The sequence below is a fragment of the Siniperca chuatsi genome, linkage group LG18 (genome assembly GCF_020085105.1).
Source record: "Siniperca chuatsi isolate FFG_IHB_CAS linkage group LG18, ASM2008510v1, whole genome shotgun sequence".
Taxonomy (NCBI): Eukaryota; Metazoa; Chordata; class Actinopteri; order Centrarchiformes; family Sinipercidae; genus Siniperca; species Siniperca chuatsi.
Window position 1 is genome coordinate 10,509,015 of NC_058059.1, and position 22,446 is coordinate 10,531,460.

Here is a 22,446-nt window from a genome sequence, read left to right on the forward strand (position 1 = left end):
GCGTGTATATTACAACAGTGGATTCAACAGTGTGAAAGCAGGCCTCCCTTAGTAAATGGACATGGTTTCAATGGAAATTGGTAAACCATTTGGTTTATTTTATCACATCATCACTATAATGTTAATAGAGTGTTAAACAATGTGGTGAATGCTTCCCTTCAGTTGTGTTATGCTTGTGTGATGGCGCACTGAGCGAGAGAGAATAGATATTCTGATTCCCAAAAAACTGCTCCACGCTGCAGGCAAAATCCTGCTGCTCTGCTGCCCCCCCCCGTATTGCACAAAAAGCCTGGTGACACTGACATTCTCAAATTATTATTGACTGCAACAATGTTACAGCGAAAAATACAGTTGATATAATGTGTTATACTACTTAGTCACCTTTTATTGACAAACTTGACTTTTTGAAAAAGTGACAGCCCTATTGTATATATTGCCAAGTGAGTCCCGATGTATTCATACTATCCCCAAACCTGTCTCTCTGTGTTTTTGTTGGAGTCAGCACTGGCTAGCTGGTCACCCTAATGAAGCAACTTCCAGCTATTGCCACCCCAGTTTTATACTAAGTAAGAATCTCAACAACTGGCAATTAAGAGAAAGCGACATATTTTAATTTAGTAAGAACAAACAAAAAAAAAGACCGGCTGACCCTTCAACCTGCTCAAAAATCAGCATTAATTACTCAGTGAATGTGCAATATTGTCTCGCAGATCTATGTACATATTCCTAAAAAACTATTTTCATAGCAAATCTTTTTTCAAAACCTGTCAGAGAACATAAGATTTCTTACCCAAATCCTCCCATGTTGGCAGCTGCTGTTCCCTCTCCAAACACTTTACCAGCTGAGGGACCCATGTTGTTGTTAAAGGAAGGGCTTGAGCCAAATGATGCTCCACCACCAAATGCTGGGGAACTACCAAAGGAAGGGGGACTCCCAAACACTGGAGCAGTACCAAAGCCACCTGTAGAGGGGAAAATACAGGAGCACTTAAAAAAAGTTTTGAAAGCAGCGGAACATATACAAGGAGTTATAAGGTACTCAGCTGTGTTTCTACAAAAGATAAAACAGGTCAGTCAGGAAGCTGTTTCTGTGGCTTTTGAAACATGGTGTGACTATAGCCTATTTACATAGGACCTGCATCTTCATCCTCTCCTCATCCTGATTGTCCATTCTGTAATTTTACTTTGGTCTTTTCTGTACACACATCTATTGCATGTCTGTCTGTCCTTGGAGAGGGATCCCTCCTCTGTTGCTCTTCCTGAGGTTTCTTCCATTTTCCCCCCGTTAAAAGGGTTTTTATGGGGAGCCTTTCCTTATCCAAATCAAGGGTCTAAGAATACAGGGTGCCGTATGCTGTACAGATTATATAGCATCTTGAGGCAAATTTGTGATTTGTGATACTGGGCTATATAAATAAAACTGACTTGACTTGATATTTCCCTTAAGTGGAGGGTGTTTTTCTTCTCACAGAGGGCTCCTGGGCCAAACAGCTCTGCTTGGACTCCTGTGTAAATATGACTACACATACATTCCACATGTGGTCTGAACCAGGACTGACACTACCTAAAGGAATAATAACTGTACACAAGTAAAGAGATAGACAATGAGTATTTTAATTGTATTTCCAATAAAAGTTCATGTTTTTCCCTATCGTATCTCACAAGAAAATGTCTGTGCATGGTGAATAAGTTACTATATTGTATCTTGTAGTTGTATTACATTATTGTCTTCAAACACAGGAACCTTGGAAACGGCTGTAGAGCCTGATGTGTGTTTTGGCTGCTTTGCTCCTGTCGACCTTCTTCAGCTGACTTCAACGATTAATTCATCTAAGCCATCAACCTGTCTCTTAGACCCCATTCCAACCAGGCTGCTTTAAGATGTTTTACCCTTAGTTAGCACCTGTTTACTGGATATGATCAATCTGTCTTTATTAACAGGCTATGTACCATAATCCTTTAAAGTAGCTGTAATTAAACCGCTTCTTAAAAAGCCCACTCTTGATCCAGGGGTTTTAGCCAACTATAGACCTATATCTAACCTTCCCTTTCTTTCTAAGATCCTTGAGAAAGCAGTCGCCAATCAGTTGTGTGACTTTCTAAATAACAGTTTATTTGAGGACTTTCAGTCAGGATTTAGAGTGCATCATAGCACAGAGACAGCACTGATGAAAATTACAAATTACTTTTTAATTGCCTCAGACAATGGACTTGTCTCTGTACTTGTCTTGTTAGATCTTAGTGCTGCTTTCGACCATCACATCCTATTACAAAGACTGGTATATGTAATTGGCATTAAAGGAGCCGCACTAAGCTGGTTTAAATCCTATCTATCAGATCGATCAGTTTGTACACCGTCCGTGCACACCAAAGTTAGTCACGGACTTCCACAAGGTTCTGTGCTTGGACCGATTCTATTCAGCTTATATATGTTTCCTCTAGGCAATATTATTAGGAAACATGTCATAAATTTTCATTGTTATGCAGATGATACCCAATTATATCCAGATGAAATTAACCAGTTAACTAAACTTCAAGCATGCACGTAGGGAACCTCTGAGTTATCTTTGATTAGGATTTATCCTTTAACTCCCACATGAAACAAACTTCAAAGACTGCCTTTTCTCACCTACGTAACATTGCAAAAATCAGGCACATCCTGTCTCAAAATGATGCTGAAAAATTAGTGCATGCATTTGTTACTTCTAAGTTGGACTACTGCAATTCCTTATTATCCGGCTGCCCGAATAAGTCTCTTAAGACTCTCCAGTTGATCCAGAATGCTGCAGCACGTGTACTGACAAGAACTAGGAAGAGAGATCATATTTCTCCAATATTAGCTTCTCTGCACTGGCTCCCTGTAAAATCCAGAATATATAATTTTAAATCCTTCTCCTCACCTAAAAAGCTCTTAATGGTCAGGCACCATCGTATCTGAAAGATCTCATAATACCTTATTATCCAACTAGAACTCTGCGCTCCCAGAATGCAGGGTTACTTGTGGTTCCTAGAGTCTCTAAAAGTAAACTAGGAGCCAGATCAAGCTCCTCTCCTGTGGAACCAGGTCCCAATGTGGGTTCGGGAGGCAGACGCCATCTCCAAATTTAAAAGTAGGCTTCAGACTTTCCTCTTTGATAAAGCTTACAGTTAGGGTTGGCTTGGCTTCCTTTCTCCCTCTCCATCTGTATGCATTTTTATCCCATTATTGCATGTTACTAACTCGACATCTTCTCTCTCCCGTAGTTCAGTGCTTTCTTGTTTCTCTCCTGTCGCTTTCAGCAGGTATTTCTGCCTCCGGAGCTGCAGAGACTGGATCTGTGGTTGTGGGCCACCTCCAGCCCAGTGTTCCTGCTCGACAACTGCTACTACAGTTGTTGTTATTGGCTCTCTTACTAATACTGACATTATTTTTCCTATAGCTGTCATTCCTATTATTATTAATTTATTAATATTAACACTACAATTACATTTCTACTTAAAAAAAAAATTCTAGGTGGTATTTGCATTGTGCCTCCCTTTCACCCACCTCACCCCCCCTACTTCAAAACTTCTCTCTTTCTTTAAACCTCTCCCTCCCTCTCTCTCTCCCTCTCTCTCTCTCAAAACCTAACACGGCAGCGGCGGATGGCCGCCCACCATTGAGTCTGGTTCTGTCCAAGGTTTCTGCCTCTTAAAGTAAGTTTTTTCTTGCCACTGTTGCCAAATGCTTGCTTGTGGTGGGATTTGTTGGGTCTCTGTAAATAATACTATAAAGAGTACGGTCTAGACCTGCTCTATAGGAAAAGTGCAATGAGATAACTTCTGTTATGAATTGGCGCTATATAAATAAAATTTAATTGAATTGGAACAACACACTGTGGCAGCTTAATGACAGGATGTAGACTTCACTCCAACTCCAAGCTTCAGATGGTAGGAGTGGCAGGGGAGAAAGGGTGTACTGAAATTACAGCCTGGCTATCACCATGCCCCAGTAAATAATTGATTGAGCTAATGTAACAAGATTACATTCCCTGTACTTAGGCCAGTGATAGAGCGTTAGTGTGCTGAATGGTACCAATACCCCAGTGGAGCTAAGGGATAGCTTGTATGGCTGCTACTACTATGAGTACTTATTACCAAGAATTACAAAAAAATAAATCAAAAGACAGAAGCTCAATTTACATCTTGAAAAGCGAGCAATCTATTTGAGAAAGAATCAAGTTAATTCTTCATACTTAAACTTGCTATACAACTAATTTCATTTGCACTCGATACACTCTAAATTGTTAATCTGCTAGATAGTCTTGGAGCTTGGGTGTATACGAGCACAGAATACCGTTTACATCATGTGAAAGATCTAAATAGCTGTGCCCTTTATTATTTTTAATTTTTACAAGTTTATTAAGGACAGAATCAGCTGTAATGACACAAATAAAATAAAGAAACTGGCATGTCAGTCCTCTTCTAAGTAAAGCAAAGCAGTTTTAAAGCAGTGAGACCATAATCCAAATGAACTAAATTACTTGACACTTAAACTCAAGGATGCAGTTTATCTGACAAACAGTAACTCTTGTTTACAAGCATTACATAGCATAACAAATCAACAAGGACACAATATCAGATCATGCTCATAATCAGCTGTCACATGCTCTTAACTGTTACAAAAAAGAGATGATGGTAATTTGTTGTAGAAAAGTGGTACATTTTCTAACCACGCATGACACTGCATGATTTAGAATGTATTTTTTTTGTCACTTTGAGCACCACAAGCCAAGTGCTATATAGTTCCATTATATTTTAAAAAAAGGCAGACATCTCTACGGCAGATATCTCCAAAACTCGGTAGCTCACACCAAAACAATCCAGATGGATAAATAGCACTACAGATGAGAGGAAAAATATGCATTTTTGATTTTGGGGTGAACTGTCCCTTTAAAGTAAAGACTCCTAATAGTAAAGTGTCATCTCAAAACTCTGTCAAGTCATATGCACCGTTATGCTACTTACAGCTGCTTTCAATAATTTATACACTTACCAGAAAGGAGGCACTAATCTGAGAAATCAGTGGCTGAAGTGACTGATGAAAACTACATACACAACTCTTACTGTAAAGAGTACTCTCACAAATAAAACCATAAATAACCAGCTGTAATGATAATTACTATTTTAACTGTTATGTATAGTACACATATAGTACGCTATTGTAAAAAATAATGAAAATACATTTCAATCTACACTCTTTAACCCATAACATTGCATCTATATTGAATGTTTATTATCTAAGATTGAAATAATGTAGCTTAAGCAGATAATTTAAAGCTTTTTGTGTCTCAAATATGCATCTGATACAGAAATATCACATCTTTGACTCACCGCACTGTGACTTAACAGTGTTGAGAGGTAACATTGCATCAGCAGTATTCTAGCAGGTAAAAACGAAGCATGACAATCTCACTTTCTGCTCTGCTGGGGTGAGGAGATAAGGACACTTGTTGTAGCACAGGGTTTCTATCACAGCCATCCCACTATCACAAAATCTCACACATCACTAAACCAGAGCCCCTAAGCCAAACCCTGAAAAATGTTAAAGAACAGAGAATATCAAACATCACTAATACGGACAGGTGAATGTGTATAAGCGTGGAGTTATGAAATTATGTAATTACCTAACAACAACACTATTAATTTGCTAGGCCCTTTGCTCAATTCTAATTAAGAAAATGAATCCCTGCCCTAAGGAAGTATGAACAGCACATGGAAACAAGTCTGGTCTGAAAATGTCAGCAGTATAAATAATCTGATAAAATGTTAACTGCAAAGTACAAGCATAACTTTTATAGAGTGGATGAGATTATCTTAAGGGTGAGACAGCAAGGACTAAAGAACCACAGTACTATTAGAATAAAAAGCACTATGGGAAAACCTGTACCTGGTTTTGTTGGAGTAGAGAAGGAGCCAAATCCCTGGGCTGCAACACTCCCTGCACCAGTGCTGAAGGTTCCACTAGGTTTCTGCTCACCAAAGGAGGACTGTCCAAAACCAAACGTCTTGGCACCACTATTCCCAAACAGACTGTTAGAACCTAGAGGAGAAAGAGGCAGATAAATGTAACTTTCAAAGACAGTAAAATGGGGGTTTGTTTCTGGTACTTCTGCTTAACAGTTTCCATTTGGCTCCCAGTATGAACACAGGTTAGAACAAAATAAAAATATATCAACAATCTTATTATTTATTATTTTACAGATTGCATAGCCTACCTGTCTGAGTAGGCTGCCCAAACCCTCCAGTGGCGGCAGCGGTGCCAAATGGGTTCTTGTTGGCAGCGTCTTCACTCGGTTTACCTCCAAGGCCACTGAAGAACCCTCCAGCAGTAGTTGAGCCTGCTGTATTGGCTGAACTTGAACCAAACAGACTCCCACCAGATGATGGCTGCTGCGGGGAGAGAAAGTTAGTTAATACAATGTGTCCAGAAGAATGGGAAAATTAAAACATTTTTTAAAAAACTATTCATAGGTTGCTCTATCAATCAAACAATAAATAAATAAATTAGCGGATGATACCTGTCCAAATACACTCCCACTTCCAGGTTGTTGGCCAAACACAGAAGTGGCTGAAGAGCAGCCAAAAGCTGTAATAAGAAGGGAGGGACAGTCAAGACTCTGTTAACTCTGCACTCCTAGATGTCATGTAGCCGATTACGCCACATACATTTCCTAGTCACCACCACCACCACTATATAATGTCCTTTTATTCCCCCAGTGTCATAAATTAGAATGAGCTGGCTCTAGAAAATCTGACCCCCCTTAAAATCTGTAGACAGGAGCGGCAAGCTGCGTCTAACTGCTGAGCTGATACATTAACATCAGCTGTCCACAGAGACAAAAAACATTCCCATCCTGTGTTGGGAATTTAGAGAATCTTTGGGAATGGGACAACTCCCCTCATGCCACTCTCCTTATTTAGACTGCCACGCCACCCAAAATCTCACAGCCACTGCTGGCAGTATACTACAGACAAAATTGGCTGTCTTTCCTCCTGCATGAGGATGGCCTTTCAACCAAAAGAGGTATCACATTTAACTTCGATGACCACAATATGTGCAGGCTGGTCAGCAGAATGAGTTGATATTTTGACACAGCCCCCTTTACTGCCCACTGCCCTTAAAGACATAACAACATAATTCAGTTGGTTGTCAGACGTTAACTTTAACATTGTCAAACACGACTTAACTGTTTGTAGCTGTGTAGTTCTGATTAGTAAGTATAACACCACTTTGAGTGACAAAAATGTCACTGGGTGACTTGTTTTTTTTTTTTTTTTTTACGCTGACTGGTTTGAAATTGAGAATCTTGCATACTGCATTAATTTGGAAGCCTGAAGGTGTCATTTTTCTAATTTATAAATAGCCACAGGATTGCAGTATGAATTTGGTGAACTGAAGATGCTGTGTTGAGGTGAAATAATGTATTGCAGAGCTTCACTTGAAGACATTGAAACTATAATTTGCATGTGCCATAGCGCCATAGAACACAAACCTCAAGTATTAGGATCAAGTAGCTCATAAAAAATAAGGTGTGCCAAATTTAGTAGCTACAGCTGTTATTTCAATGTCTCAGATACATATTTAAAATCAACATTTAGGTAAACATACACTCAACAGTTTGGAGTCGACTGCCACAAAAACTTGATTCGTTACAGTGAGATGGCTGAGAGGAATACTCGATATTTTTGAATGGTCCTTCTTGCTTTTAGGTTGTAGAAAGTCCTCTTTACAAATAGATATTATTTTGTATGAAGGGTTTGCATATAAAGTCATGTTTTGTACATGGAGAACAAAACAATGGTTCAACCAGACGGACAACTGAAAGGACAGAAAGAGACAAAGATACCTCTGAGCAACAGTTAAATCAAAATAAGAAATCAGCAGTCACTGGTAAAAGAATTTGGAAGCTTAGCATTAAAATCTGTAAAGATTTAAATAGGAACAGGTTCCTGTTTCAGTGTCCAGTGAACAATAATGCCTACAAGCTGGAATTAACAGGCATGCAGCAAAGCTATTCTTAAAACTTCAAAATAGAAATATTAAGTTAGTCTAGGGTTAGCACTTTTGGAATTGGATCATGGAATAGAAGCTGAACATCCTATGGACTGACAAATCACAGATTAAACCTATTCAATCTAACCACTGAGTAGACTGCAGAGGACCCAAAAAAAAAAACAGGTTCCCAAAATATTTAGAGCCCAATTGCAAGCACCATTGTGGTTAAAAAAATGATCTATGGTCTTTTCTGGACTGGAAAACAAATGAAAAAATCAAAAAGTATTTAGGGGAAAAAATGGGTATTCTCCCCTGTCATGCAACACTGTGGGGACATCGACTAAACGAAAGTTTTAATCATTTAATTATTCTAAAACTCTTTCAAATGTAAAAAATACATTCGGTGTATAATTATACTGTTTTTATCTATGTTAAAATAGCCATCATTGAAGGAAAGAAGAAAAACATCAATATAACAGGTGACTCCAAACTTTTGAGCAGTAGTGTATCGGATCCGGTGTTAGCAGATGTTAAGGTTTGATGTTAAAGGACTCGAAATGGGATCGAAGCCAAAAAAAACTTGATCAGCATATCCCTAATCTTTACAAAACACTTGCTTCTATAGTTATACTACTATTGTATCCCACAGACATGCTAGGTTTTATTACTCATTGGAAAGAAATAAAACCATTAGCCACAAACTCTTACCGAATTTTACAAATGACCAGTAAGAAATCAAGTGCAGACTCACACTCACCTGAGGGCTGTCCAAAGTTGAATCCTGTAGATGAGGATGTGGTGGTGTTACTCCCAAACACAGGCCCAAATCCAGAACTCTGGCCAAATGCTGGTGCTGTGCTTTGTCCAAACAGCCCTGAGCCAGTGCTGCTGGCCGTGTTGGCACTGCTTGTGCCAAAGGAGAAGGAACTGGAATTGCTAGCAGTAGAAGCACCAAAAAGACTTCCTCCAGTAGTTGCACTGTTAGAAGTTGCGCCAAATGCTGATTGGCAAAAAGAAAAGCCACTGGCTGTTCCAGTGTTGCTGGCAGGCTGGCCAAAGCCACTCACCTGGCCAAATACAGATTTGCAAAAACCAGTTCCAGTTGATACACCAAACCCAGTTGAGCCAAATTCTGTGGATACTGGGGCTGAAGGGGCTGAGGGTGCTGAGGAAGCTGGAGGTGCAGCGGGTTGCCCAAACACTATGCTAGCAGCAGTAGTTGTTGTACTGTTAACAGTAGAGGTGGGAGTGGTGGCTGCAGGGGCAACTGTGCTGATAACTGGAGTAACCTCGAGGGAACTGTTGTCTGTTGTTGCAGGGGCAGGCTGAGTAAAAATAGAACCTGGTTTGTCAGAACTGGGCACCTGGAATGCTGCTGGAGCTACCTGGGAGACAGGTGCTACAGCAGGGGTGGAAGCAGCTGAAGTGGGCACAGGAGCAGTGGTGGTGGTGCTGTCTGGGGTGGCTTCTATTGTGGGAGCCGCACTGGATGGTGTTGGAGGGGTTGATTCAGGTGGTGCGGTGATGGAGGAGGGAGGGTCTGGGATAGGTGCAGTTGTGGCGATAGGAGGTGCGGGTGTTGGTGCTGTAACTGTGGCTGATGTGGCTTCTGCATCCGCTGCAGGCTCAGGTATTACTAGAGGACCGGTGCTCTCTACGGCTGGTTCAGTAGCAGGTTCTTTTTCAGGGGGTGGTGTGGGCTCTGAAGGTTGTGGGGGAGCTTTTGGTTCCTCTGAGGAATCTGAAGAAGCTACAAGAAGACTACTGAAAGACGTAGGTAAAGCTGAGGCAGTTGAGCTAGACTGGGGAACAGAGAATGCCGGCTTGGGGTTCGATTCAGGAGGCTTGAACAAACTGCCTGACCCTGCCCCCTTGGACAAGTCTGCTCCTGTAGAATCTTCTGCAGACTTCTGGAGCCCTGCACCAAAGCTAAACTGTGCTGCTCCCTTGGCCATACCAAGTCCAGTTTCCCCAAAGGCAAATGAGGCAGCAGCAGGTTTAGTGGATGAATCATTAGCTTCTTCTCCTTGGCCCACACGTAGCCCAGAGAAACTGCCCAGAGTCTCTCCTCCAATTGTCTTAGGGGGCTGTGGCTCTATCTTGAGGGCAGTTGTGGTGGAGGTGGGTTTGTCTCCTGATGTGTTTGGAGGCAGGGTGGGAGACCCAGTGCCAAGAGCAGGGGAGGCAGACTTTGGGGTGAGGGGGAATGGCTCCTCTCCAGTCTGGCCAAACATCATCTTGCCATTTCCACCAAACGAAAATTTATTAACATCCTTCACTGGGGAGACACAAGAAAAAAAAAAAAAAATAAATAAATAAATACAGGAAATGATGGTGTTGCGTATGTTTGATATCATCCTACATCTGATATCAAGCTGCTGTACTGTTTTTACCTTGTGACATTCCAGCTCCCTGTGTAACGGAAGCAAAACTGAAGCCTGTGGGCCTGTAAAAGAACATTTAAGTCACAATGAAACAACAGTGAGAGAATATTTAGCTTCTGTAATGTGACAAATTTCAGAGTGAAACAATACCCTGGGCAGGGTATCAATTTGAAAGGGATTTGATCAAATTGTGAATCACAGCGATAGGTAGGTGTAGATAACTGTTCACCTCCACCCACACCTACGTGGTTAGATTAGGAGTTGGGGGCAGAGAGAAATTAATAAATTAGACCTCAACCACACTCTTTTGGAAATGTATACTCCAATAGCTACTACAACCCACAAGCTAATGATAAAGTGCAGTTTTATATGATGGAAGTGTTGGTTGCCCCAAATCACATTTGTTTAGATAAATAAATTCATGTATACACCCCCAAGTGCAGGATGAGTCATCAAAACTATTCCAACCTTTTAAAGGAAGAGAAGAGAGGGATTTTGATATATGAATACTCATAAAAAATTTAATTTTCTTATTTCACTTTGTCTTTACGATAAATAAAATAATGATATAATACACAAAGAGGCGTTCTTTATATTTCAGAATTCTTCTTTAATTTTCACAAGTTGCCTCACCCTGATGTGAAGGAGAAACCTTTGCTGGTGCTTTGCTCTGCTGAGCTAGCAGGAGCCACAGAAACATCTGTTTTGGACGACTGACCTGAAAGAGATGCAAGTTTATGAAGTCAGTCAAAATCTATCATATAAAAAAGGTATCACCTTGCAAAGTAAAATATCAGGATTTTTCATAAGCAATGTGCTAGACTGCAATTTTGTTTATGTGTAACCAAAGCTGGACAATAGGTACAATAAGAGGAAATTTATGTATGCACATATATCTAAACAGCGCTTACCAAACATGAAGCCTCCCTGTGAGGTGGTTGTACTTTCAGTGGACATCTTCTGGATACCTTGGGTAGGATTCTGCACAGACAGTTTCACTGGCTATTAAAGCTTTATTATACAAAGCCTTAATACAGAAAAACATTATACAGTATTTCTGTTATGTGTATGAAAAAAAAATAAATAAATAAATAAATAAATAAAAAAATGTTACTTCAAACACACTGCTAATCTTAAGGGAGGTGTAGAGAAAAAGCAGGTGTGTATGTGCACAACATGTGGCTGGAGATCAGTATGTATGGGTCATTCCATTCCCATTAAATTGAACTTGGGCCTGAACAGTGACAAAGATTTCTGCGAGGAGTTCCCCTGTCACCCAACTGCAATTTCTAACATTAACATGAGAGGGAGCTGGGACATTTCTCACCCATGCAGTTAATGGTCTGTCTTCACATGCAAAGCTGTCAGCCAACTGTGAATTTTTGCAAGTTGGATGTTCTTTAAAGTTGCAAGGAATTTGCTTGATTTTGAGTATTTAAGTAATAGCATGTAAATGGATAAAAAAAAATACATTTATTTGTGGCTGCACCATGCAGTTCTACTTGAAAATCTCAACCACCACAGAAAGTCAATATTTTTATATTTCTTTTAACCAATTAATTATTTATCAGAGAAGCAGATCACGCGTTTTTTTAAGCATATGTGGTGGTGGTGCAAAATTAATATCCTCACACCTTTTCAGGTATGTTGACAATGCTGACATTATTTTCATGTTTCATCAAGGTTTCATAAATTCTGTAAAAATATTTGACTTGTGAGCCATTCAAGATGTATCTTACGAACAATTTAAAGGATAATGTGTCACTTAAATGATAGATATATAGCAACATAGTTGGGTGAATAAACAAATATATGAAAAGATGAATAACAGCTTGGTGAGTGATGGATAGATTTAGTACTCACTCGTTTGGCCTGGTTGGAAGAAACTGTTGCAAAGACCTGAGTTGCAGGATCTGGTACTGATGAGCTGGGAAAGAGAGCAGAAGAGGAGAGAGTGTTTTTTTTTTTTTATTCTGTCCACATGGAACAAATATAACAAACACCTTACAGTTAAGTGAAATGAGGTGTTCATGTTTAATAAAATGAGGTGTCCACAAGCAAAAACCTAGTCTGTGCTACCAAATATTTCCTTTGTGTAAGGCTGGACAAAAATGTAATATTACAGTCTATCATCTCTCTATATAATCATATTGTGGCACAATTTTCATATCAATCTCTTGGTTCACAGTTCACGTCTAAATTAATGATTGCTATAATGAAATAATGATGAATTTACATTTTAGTTCTGGTAAAATAAAATATACATATTGGTTCTCTATACTGAGCTGGGAATCATCAGAAATGTCTGAACCGTTACTGTTTGACAGAGATAAAAGACTATGTTAGTGTGAAATCGGGGAAAGCCCACTTTCATAATCATCTTACTCTCACAATGCCTTGCTTTGCTTGTTTGTTATTGTGAGCAGGCTTTATTTGGGAAAAGCACCAAGGAGGAATGGCATGCCGAAATATCAAGCACAAAAGTGGAGCACAGCTCAGTGAGGCAGAAAGAGTAAGGTGCAGGAGGCAGGAAGGGACAAAACAAGAGTGTGAATCATGGAGTGAATAAAGAGCAAAATGAAAGACATAAAAAAAGGGAAGTGAAGAGGATAATGGTATGAAAAGAGACCATTAGACAGTGTGCATACAGTGCAGTCTAAGTATTCACACAGTTTTGTTTTAGCTCCATTCTCTAGCATATTGGTTTTTAAATTAAACTGTAAACTATAAAGGTTATAGTGACTTTCAGCTGCCTTCCTACACAAATCACACAATAAGCATATGAACATATCCTAGACATCCTTAAAAAAGCTGAAAGTCAGGACTTTAACATCATAGTCATTGTTTCATTTAAAATCCATTGTGCTGGAGTAGATCCAAAACAATAATATATAGATCACAGTTGTAATACTTAACGGACTGCCTTTTATGTGGCAGACAGGATCATACAGAATAAATTAGCAAGGGAGGATAATAAAAGGGAAGTAAAAGACAGAATTTTTAAGTGAACAATGAAAATGTAGGACTAAATTTAAAAACAAAGATAAAAGAAGAGTATATTGAGAAAATGGAAGAGATATAATGCATGAGGAAACAAGTTGGGATGCAAATGTAAGACTGCTGGCCCCTGCCAGTCTTGTGGCTAAGATTAGGTGGAGTCAGTGACCTGATAAATCTATACTGAGGAGACACGCTCAAAACAAACACTGGACCCCTCGAGGACTCGTAGTGACAGACTGTCCATCACTGTATCAGAAATAGATCCAAGCGGATACAGGCATGATTTAACGCCATAAATATTATATATCATGCTTAATATTAAACAGGAAATACATAGATAGGACATATTAGATAGATAGATAGAAGGTACATAGATAAGAAAGTACTTTATTAACCCCAATGAAAAATTGCATAAAATGGGAAATTGCTAAATATTAATTAACTTTATCTGACATGTCAATTAAAACATGACCTGTACCAAAAAGATTCCATACCAATTCAAAGTAAAATGCATGAAAACCAGTTAAGACATATCTTGACTTTGAAGCTTTGAAGTACTTTTGTAAGAACCAAACAGCACATCTATGGACAATGACTCACGGCCTAACGGCTAAAATGTGTAACCAGTGAGGGCCTACAAATATTATTGGATTGTTTACAGCTATTCTGCAAAATAAGACAATTAAATAGTAGTGTCTGCTTGCAGGTTTGTCAAAATCAGCCCTTGTACCCTCCGAGTGCCTAATCAAGTACCAGTTCTCTGTACTGCTCAAAGATTACAATAAAAACTCAAGCATACACCACAGAACCTTGGGCATATTCAGAAAGCAGAAAAAGCAAACAAATGTATTATTTCATTAACGATTATTAGATTAGATTACCACATTACACTAGCTAGCTCAGCTTCAATGATAGCTAGCTAAAAAGATCTGTCTCTCTTTTCCCCACACACACAAATTACAAACATCAAAATTGATACAAATAAATTTGGCGCCATCTCGAAACTAGAAACTGTCACTTAAAGAAATTTCATGACATAACACAAAATAAATAATCAATCATTTTTGCCCTCATTTTTACCTGATGATATTGGAAACTGGCACAGGTGGCCCTTTGTCCTTGAGCTCCTGGACATTGACCACCTGAGGAACAGTCTTCAAAGTGGACTCTGTCAAGGAAGTACTGACGACAGCTGGAACAAACGCAAACGCATGTGTGAGCAATTCACACACAGATGTACATACACATACAAACAATGTTTATATTAAAAAAAGAGAAAATACCAGACAGGTGTAATTAAATGAACTGACAGTTTCCATGGCAATTTAAGCCTGGTTTGAATTATACTGAAACTAACAGTTTAGAAAGTGATTCTCAGATATGATGGGGCACTGAGCTGGGACATAAAGCTACCAGTTTCACACTATTTAGTCTGGAAGTCTGTGTCTCCCCCTGGTGAATTACAGTGGGCATAGCAATACAATATTATACAAACAGCATCTTATACACACAGTATTGCCCATAACGACTTAATACATCTTCACTACCATTTAAAAATAAACAAATAAATTATTCTTTTCAATTGCAGTCAAAGGCTGGTGACTGTTGCATGTTCTTCCTACCTGTTTTCTGATTGGCCATATGCCTGCGTAAAGCAGCAGTGGCTGCAGCCTGCTGGGCTGGGATGGTGACAGGGATGGTCCTCTCAGTTGGTGGGGCTCCATGTTTTACTGTCTTGGTGGCAAGGGCAGTGCTATCAGCCCCGCTGAGGTTGATCTTATTGGTTGGAACTGAAATATCAATAGTCAGTGAGCAACATTTATGAAACAAAGCATGTCTACTAGTGTTTAGCAGCTGCACTGTTACATGTGACATTTGGCTTTGAATGCCAAACAACTGTATGTTGCATCACATCTTTAATGAATAGCAATAGTTGGTGTGATTTACTCACCAGGGCTGGCAATAGGGCTGAGTCCAAAGCCCATACCCTGTACTGAGTGAATTTTGGGTAAAGGGGTGGACTGGATGGCCCCGAAGCCTGGCTGGATAGAGGGGGTCCTCACGACTGTGGGGTGGCGGGGGGTGGACAATGCTGGAGGAATGACAAGGGGAAGGGGTTCTGGCTGTAGTTCCTCCTCGTCCTCCAGCTCCAAGTGAGCCGGGTGAGGCTCCAGGGAGGACGCAGAGCTCACATCATCGAAGTCCTCATAATATTTAGGTGAAAGGAAGGCTGAGCGAGATAGGTTGGCTGGAAGAGAATAGAGGAACATCTAGATCACCAATAACTGTGAGCTGCATTATGGTAATATTTTTAAACACTATTATCGACAGATTTCAACATGAATCTCATTGACATCATGGAGTTCCACAAATGTTGAATTTTGAAAAGGTATTTTGCGGTTCTGATAAAATTACTGTGAACTTAAAACTGTCAGATTTTTTTTTTCTTCTAAAGTATCTTTTAACATCTCTTTACATTACAGTCTACTCTTGTTCAACAACCCTATTTAAGTGAATATTGTTCCCATTTGTTTAAATAGACCTTTTCTTTGTTTGACTAATATTGAAGGCCCCTTGAGAGTAAAGCTAAACTACATTAATAAGCTTTCATGCAACCACAGATTTCAAGTCAGTAAACCAAATTTACACAAGAAAAATCAATCAAGATTCCTACCTCCAGATATTAGTGTAACCCTTATTAAATTAGTTTCAGCAAGATATGTGTACCTGGTGCAGTTGAGCGGACAGGAGGCATCTGTCCCTTTGAGAGGAAGTTACGCAGCTGGGACTGTTTCACTGGTGATATCTTAACTGCTGGAGAAACATCTATAGTTAGTATATGTTGAAATTAAGAATAGTGATATCCTTTATTATTTTTTTAACAAACATATATAAAAGATTGACACCTGGAGATTTGGATTTGGTCTTAGAAGGGGTGGTGTCCAGTCTGGCTTTCAGGAGTGCATCCCTTAAACTCTCAAGCTCGCTTTCCAAACTGTCATAAAACACAGAAACAAGTTGTTTAAGTTGCAAACAACAACTATTACTATTGAGGGCTATTTTCAGTGTACTAATGCACATAATTAGAAATGAATGTTAATATCCTGTAAAGGCTGCTACAATGAAAGACATGAGTGCAATCTTTATATTATTCATGGACTATGGTGATTTTATTGTTAGCTATTATGTCATCCAGTTATGAAAATAACAAAACTGAATAAATTCAGCTTAATTTTTAACTATTCAAAAACTGTTCTAGATTCAAATTGCAGCTGATTTAAGTGATGGTTAACTTGAAATTTAAGTCTCTATTCCCTGAACCTACTCCACAGTCATTTATCCCTGAGATTTCCACATTCCTCTATTCCTACTCCTTGTTCTTTGCCAGCTCCTACCCAGCATTGGTTGCTGTTACAGTATTGCGGTTTATAGTTGGAGTGGTAGTCTTGTTGTAGAGGCGCAGTGAAGTGAGTTCCTTAACCAACTGGTCCAATCTGTTCTTCTGCTGGTTGATAATGTACAGGTTGTTGGCCAGTGTAGTGAACAGACCCTCACGCCCTGGCACGACCATGTGTCTATGAAGAAAATAAGTATTTTATGAAAAATGATACTTAACCCCAACTCTTCTCAGTATCAAATACTCAAATAGTTGGTCATTTGCGCTTACTTCTGCTTTTTCTTCTTCTCCAGGTGTTTCTCCCATTCCACATCCAACACGTCATTAACATCTTCCACAGCAAACATAACATACTGGTACAGCCTGCGAATCTCCTGAATAAAGAGGAAAAAAACAGACCAAATGCTATGAGTATGTAGATGATTCATTTAAAAAGGCTTTACAAAAAGTATCCATTCATACAAACAATCTGTCCTTCTGTTTTTCACCTTGAGGTGCTCCTCACTGCGTGGGTCCAGAGGTTTTTTGTACAGCAGCTGTCTGTAATTTCTGTCTCTGCTCAGTTCACTCTGGGCCTTGGCTTCTTCTGCCCCAGCAAAACCCTCCAGTAGGGTGGTCTTCAGTGTACCAATGTCCCCATGGAGAGACTGCGAATCAGAAAAAGAAAGAAGAAGAAGAAAAAAAAGGTTAGAAGAGGATAGCCATGCTATAATAAAAATTAATTAAACAAGGAGTCCACAACTATTAAACTAAATCAACAAAACAACTATAAATGTATTACAATGTAGTTTTGGACAAAGTTCACACTATAATTCTGCCAATACAAACAAGTCTGGATACACACAATAGACTAAAAAGGCTAAAAAGATTTGTCAGTCTATTGATTGTAAATAAATGTAACCAAAAGACTGTCCTCTGGAGTCCCACCTTTCTTCCTTACTTTTTTTGGGGGGAAATATAGATAAGAAGACTAAAAATGTTTGTTTGTACATGGTATATACTATAAACAAGTCATACAAGTTAATATATACTTTGAATAAAAGAATATTTAGGTGTGTCCAAAATAATATTTTTTGGTGCACCTTTCAACATCAAAAGCTAAAAAGGGAGAAGAGCAGAACATAGGCTACATACTTTCAAACATTTCCTTGTTAAAAGGTTAGCCCAAATAATAATAGCCGAATACCAAACTTTTATGCATTGTCTCCTGCAGCCACAAGAGGGGAAGATGGCACACATGCTGGTGCTTTTAGTTATCATAACACTGTAAATGTATGACAGTGATTTTGTTATTCTAAAGACCATTGCAGTCTGAATAGGAGGCAGCTGTTGGAGGTAGGATTTGGCTGGTGAGTGTGATTTTGCTAACAGGGATTTGGGTCAGCCCAAGCAATATCTGAAAGTGTTTTGGTTTTTCAACCATGATCTCACCTCTGTAGTTTCCTTGATCTCCAGGGTGAAAATATGGAGGTCCTCTGACTCCTTCCTCAACTCCTTCATCTCCTCACTGGTGCCAACCTTGAAGTCAGCTCTTGCACTTCGTGCCTTAAGGTCATCTAACTCCTTCTGGAAGTGTGCAATCTGATGACAAAGGACATGCTTAGTTATGAAAAAATGTGAGGAAAAATTGTCCAGACTCATTTGGGTGTATATGACCACATATTTGTAAATCCTTCACTAAGATGTATATATTTACAGTATGTATGTATATAAAATCAGTTGCTAGGAAACATTTGTTGAACTGTCAGTCAACTATGTAAACAGGAAGTTAGTGTATCATCACGCGCTGTAACAGAACTTCCAAAACAAACCTTTTTAGAAGGCCAAATGACATATTCAAAATTAACTTTGTAAATGTAGGTATGACTTTGCTTTATGTGTAAGTTCAGTTAATAGTATTTATGCAGTTAAGAGTGAGTGGGAAATAGCCAATTAAGCTAACCTAACCAACCATATTTGGACATTTAGTCTGATGTTATCAGTATAATGCTTTATAATTTAATGATGCAACCCATTTAAATTCTGTGATGCGTAAGTCTACAATTAGTATACGCTTACATTATAACTAGCCTTGAATTTTAGAAAGGCTGGTGTGACAAAAGGAACCAAACCGCCTTAACCATAATTTCTGACACTTAACGCTAATACATATAATGCTAACTACATGAAAATTAAAACTGAATATCATATACAAACATACTATAATAATAAAGTACGCCTTAATCAATACACAAAAAAAGCTGACAGTACAGTCACACTCTTTAACAAAAAGATCTCTCTTTAGGGATCCTTTCCATAATGTTGTCAGATAACAATCTGAGCCTTTCAGTGGCAAAAACAAGCACTTTTAGGGGACGTACTTTTGACGCGCGCAATTGTCCCCAAGGATTACGTTGAAGCCATTGCAGCCCGTTTCGCAGCTGCCAGCTGAGGAGATCTACTAGACCATTTACCAAAACTTTTTGTACCTATTGGTCATTTAGACCCCAAAATATGTAAAAATAGCCTATGTTTAAAATACCGGAATTACCCTTTAAATACATTTACAGATTTAATATACTATAAAATTTTATTAAGAGGAAACATTACACAAGGAAACCTGCAGTGTGTAGTCATGAACACATGCACCTAGTAAGTATTTCCCCCCCCCCATATGGTTTGGGCCACGAGGCTCTAATTTCTTTTCTCACGTTCACCAATTAAAAGTGGTACATGGTACTCCAGTGCCTGGATGATACATCTCACCTCCTCCAATATACCAGCCATAATGGGATCAGAGTCTTTCTTTTGCTGTAGCTGCTTCTCCAGGGCCTTCACACTAACAGCTGCCTGCATCGAGAAGTGGTAAAGTACATCAAGTCAGTAAGAAACACACCATCAAATACACACAACCCATATAAGTTTGACAAAAAAAAGCAAGTGTTTCTGTGATCTAGCTAATATATACTTTTCTTCTGCCACTGACAGTTGGTTTCAGTTGAACATTCTGTTGCTAGTAGCAACCGCTACCAGCACAGTTCCATAGTAGTTGCAGTTTAACTGAGATTGTTCGGTACATACACCATTTTGTCAGATCTGTTACCATGCAAATATTGAATCTTTTATCAACTCAGCATTATGCACTCTTTTTGTAATTGTTGAGCTGTGATTTGTCAATTTATTACCTCCGCCAAGGAGGTTAAGTTTTCGGTGCCATTTCTTTGTCAGCAGGATTACAGAAAAACCACTAGCACGATTTTCATGAAACTTTGTGGAAAAGTGTAGCATGGGCCAAGGAAGAATCCATTACATTTTGGAGCGGATCCATGGCAAAATGAACTGAACTAATATTTTATGGTCGCGCTAGCTTCTCTGTCTTCTCTTCTACAGGGCAGGGCTCAGTTCCTACCCACTCACTCACACTCACAGCGGACAGTAGAGCAGAGAGGCCGTGGTGGAGTCAGTGAACCAGGTGAAGTGAAGGTAACATTTTACTTGAGTTGACGACAACTCGAGTTAAAAGTGGAAAAAGTAGAAAAGCAATATTTCCACCTGCTTTGTCTGCAGTTGTTGTTACAACCCCAGTGCTTGTTAAGCTAATAGCGAATTGTTACGAACAAGCCAAAACTGGACTATTGGCCTTGGCGGAGGTCAGCGATCTCCGAGTGCCCTTCTAGATTTTTCTGTGATTGGTTTGCCGCTTACAAAGCTAGCCATTATACTAGCTGTCTGAGGCTAATGTGTTGCTAATATAACATTCTAAGTAACTTTTGGGCTAACTGTTGATATTATGTATTTTACTCTTTTTACTTCTACTCTTGTGGACTGGATCTTTACTAGATTAATGTATGTGATGTACTTCCTATGGGGACTGAATGTTGTTCTTTCACTGGTGATACATTGTACCTCACTGCATTAAGAAACAGTGTTGTTAATTTGACAGCTTTGTGAATCCATTTTTTTGTTACTGTACTAATCCACTTTAACAATACTTTTGGTCTAACACTTTTATCCAATAACAGTTTAACAGAACCAATAACAGTTGCTTCCTTTAAAAACTTTAAAAAGGCATTGGAAGTAATCACTGCATAGCTGTGCACCTACACGCATAGTGAAAGCAGGAATTATACTGATCTATTTAAAACTTTAGTATTCTCTAAATGAAATATTTTACAGTCAAGCCAAAGTTGAGTAAGTGCTTTGGATGAAAGCGCTATATAAATGTAGCCATTTACCATTTATATTTTTGATCAACAAAAGAGGTCTAGTTAACATATGAACATAAAAATTCCTTCATAATAAACCTGTGGCGTCTGGACACGGCCCTGGGCAGCAGGTGCAGGTTTCTGGACGACTGTGGGCGGTGTGCTGGTTTGAACTGGACGTACCGGGGCTGCAACACAACCAACAATATTAGAATCACAACCCAAGCAAAAAACGCTTAAGATTTAAAGAATTCTTTGATAAAAAGTAAAATGAAAATGACATACTTGTACAAAGTATAATAGTCAAGGAAGTGAGGCAGGTCTTTCTTACCTAATACAGCTGGTGGCTTAGTGGCTGAGAGTGGAGGCGCGGTTAAAGTACTGGAATTTGAGACAACCGTTTTGGGCAGTGAGGAATTGAAGGAGAAAGACTGTGGGGTTGGTCCTGAGGTCTCCAGTGCTGAAAACCTTGGGAAAGAGCAGACAGATTTTCTATGTATGTATGTATACAAACCTCAGTGTCTCAGTCGGAATACCTTAATAAATGATAGGTCAAAAATAATGGTTTACCTCTCATTTAGATTCAGTTTCACCGTTGGTGAAGATGCAGCAGCAAGGCTCTGGGGTGTTGGAACTGGAGCTGCCACCGCTGGTGGTTTGATGGAAGGGGTGAAAGAAAATGCTGATGGTGCTGAGGGGGTGTCAGAGGGAGGTTTGGAGGCAAAGGAGAAGCCAAAAGGTGTGGGTACCCCCAGAGAGAAAGCTGAAGGGGCAGAGGTGGAGTTTGTGGTTGGGACAGAGAAAGTGAAGCCGGATGATGATGTCGACGACACAGGAGCTGTGGGAGCAATGCTGAATGGGGCAGCGGGGGAAGATGCAGCAGGGGCTGGAGGAGTGGAGGCAGCTGCTGAAGTAAGACCGAGGTTTGGGAATGTTGTTGCGGCAGATGGGATGGAGGCAGCAATTTTGGGTGGTTGGGATGCCAAAGAACCTGTGAACAGAAAATAAATTTGCTTTTATTTGATATCATCACATGTAGGGCAAGTTTTGTCTACAAGCAAAGGTTGCTAATTCTAGAAGTGACTGGGTTTTCATGGTGAAATGCTCACAGCCATATTTTTGTCAGACTTCAAAGAAGTTTTCACAAATGTCGAGCCTCTCTCTAAATAAGTCTGTGTTTGTAAAACTGCTGGTTTTCTAGCTTCATAGAAAAGTAAGCACTTCACAGTATATATGAGATATATATAGATATATATCTATCTATCTAGATATCTATCTATCTATCTATCTATCTATCTATCTATCTATCTATCTATCTATCTATCTATCTATCTATCTATCTATATCTATATCTATATCTATCTATCTATCTATCTATCTATCTATCTATATATATATATATATATATATATATATATATAGATAGATAGATAGATAGATAGATAGATAGATAGATAGATAGAT

The 22,446-nt window shown here is 39.2% G+C and overlaps 1 protein-coding gene across 7 annotated transcripts in view; it reads right to left on the reverse strand.

The window, feature by feature from the left end:
- The window catches only part of nup214 (nucleoporin 214), a 35,515-nt gene that overhangs the window by 4,579 nt on the left and 8,490 nt on the right, over positions 1 to 22,446 (reverse strand). Inside the window, exons 12-33 of one of the 7 annotated variants that reach the window (XM_044173060.1) lie at positions 21,553 to 21,973; positions 21,314 to 21,450; positions 21,082 to 21,170; positions 19,544 to 19,627; positions 18,230 to 18,379; positions 17,287 to 17,445; positions 17,069 to 17,172; positions 16,797 to 16,976; positions 16,308 to 16,396; positions 16,129 to 16,215; positions 15,353 to 15,649; positions 15,024 to 15,191; positions 14,488 to 14,593; positions 12,265 to 12,331; positions 11,313 to 11,382; positions 11,035 to 11,119; positions 10,411 to 10,463; positions 8,769 to 10,295; positions 6,540 to 6,607; positions 6,237 to 6,411; positions 5,909 to 6,061; positions 791 to 962 (exon numbers count right to left, since the gene is read on the reverse strand). In XM_044173060.1, the coding sequence (XP_044028995.1) occupies positions 791 to 962; positions 5,909 to 6,061; positions 6,237 to 6,411; positions 6,540 to 6,607; positions 8,769 to 10,295; positions 10,411 to 10,463; positions 11,035 to 11,119; positions 11,313 to 11,382; positions 12,265 to 12,331; positions 14,488 to 14,593; positions 15,024 to 15,191; positions 15,353 to 15,649; positions 16,129 to 16,215; positions 16,308 to 16,396; positions 16,797 to 16,976; positions 17,069 to 17,172; positions 17,287 to 17,445; positions 18,230 to 18,379; positions 19,544 to 19,627; positions 21,082 to 21,170; positions 21,314 to 21,450; positions 21,553 to 21,973 (4,441 nt within the window). Of the gene's footprint in view, positions 1 to 790; positions 963 to 5,908; positions 6,062 to 6,236; positions 6,412 to 6,539; positions 6,608 to 8,768; positions 10,296 to 10,410; positions 10,464 to 11,034; positions 11,120 to 11,312; positions 11,383 to 12,264; positions 12,332 to 14,481; positions 14,594 to 15,023; positions 15,192 to 15,352; positions 15,650 to 16,128; positions 16,216 to 16,307; positions 16,397 to 16,796; positions 16,977 to 17,068; positions 17,173 to 17,286; positions 17,446 to 18,229; positions 18,380 to 19,543; positions 19,628 to 21,081; positions 21,171 to 21,313; positions 21,451 to 21,552; positions 21,974 to 22,446 lie in introns of all 7 variants that reach the window. The other 6 variants (XM_044173058.1, XM_044173062.1, XM_044173059.1 and 3 more) reach the window with 6 other exon arrangements.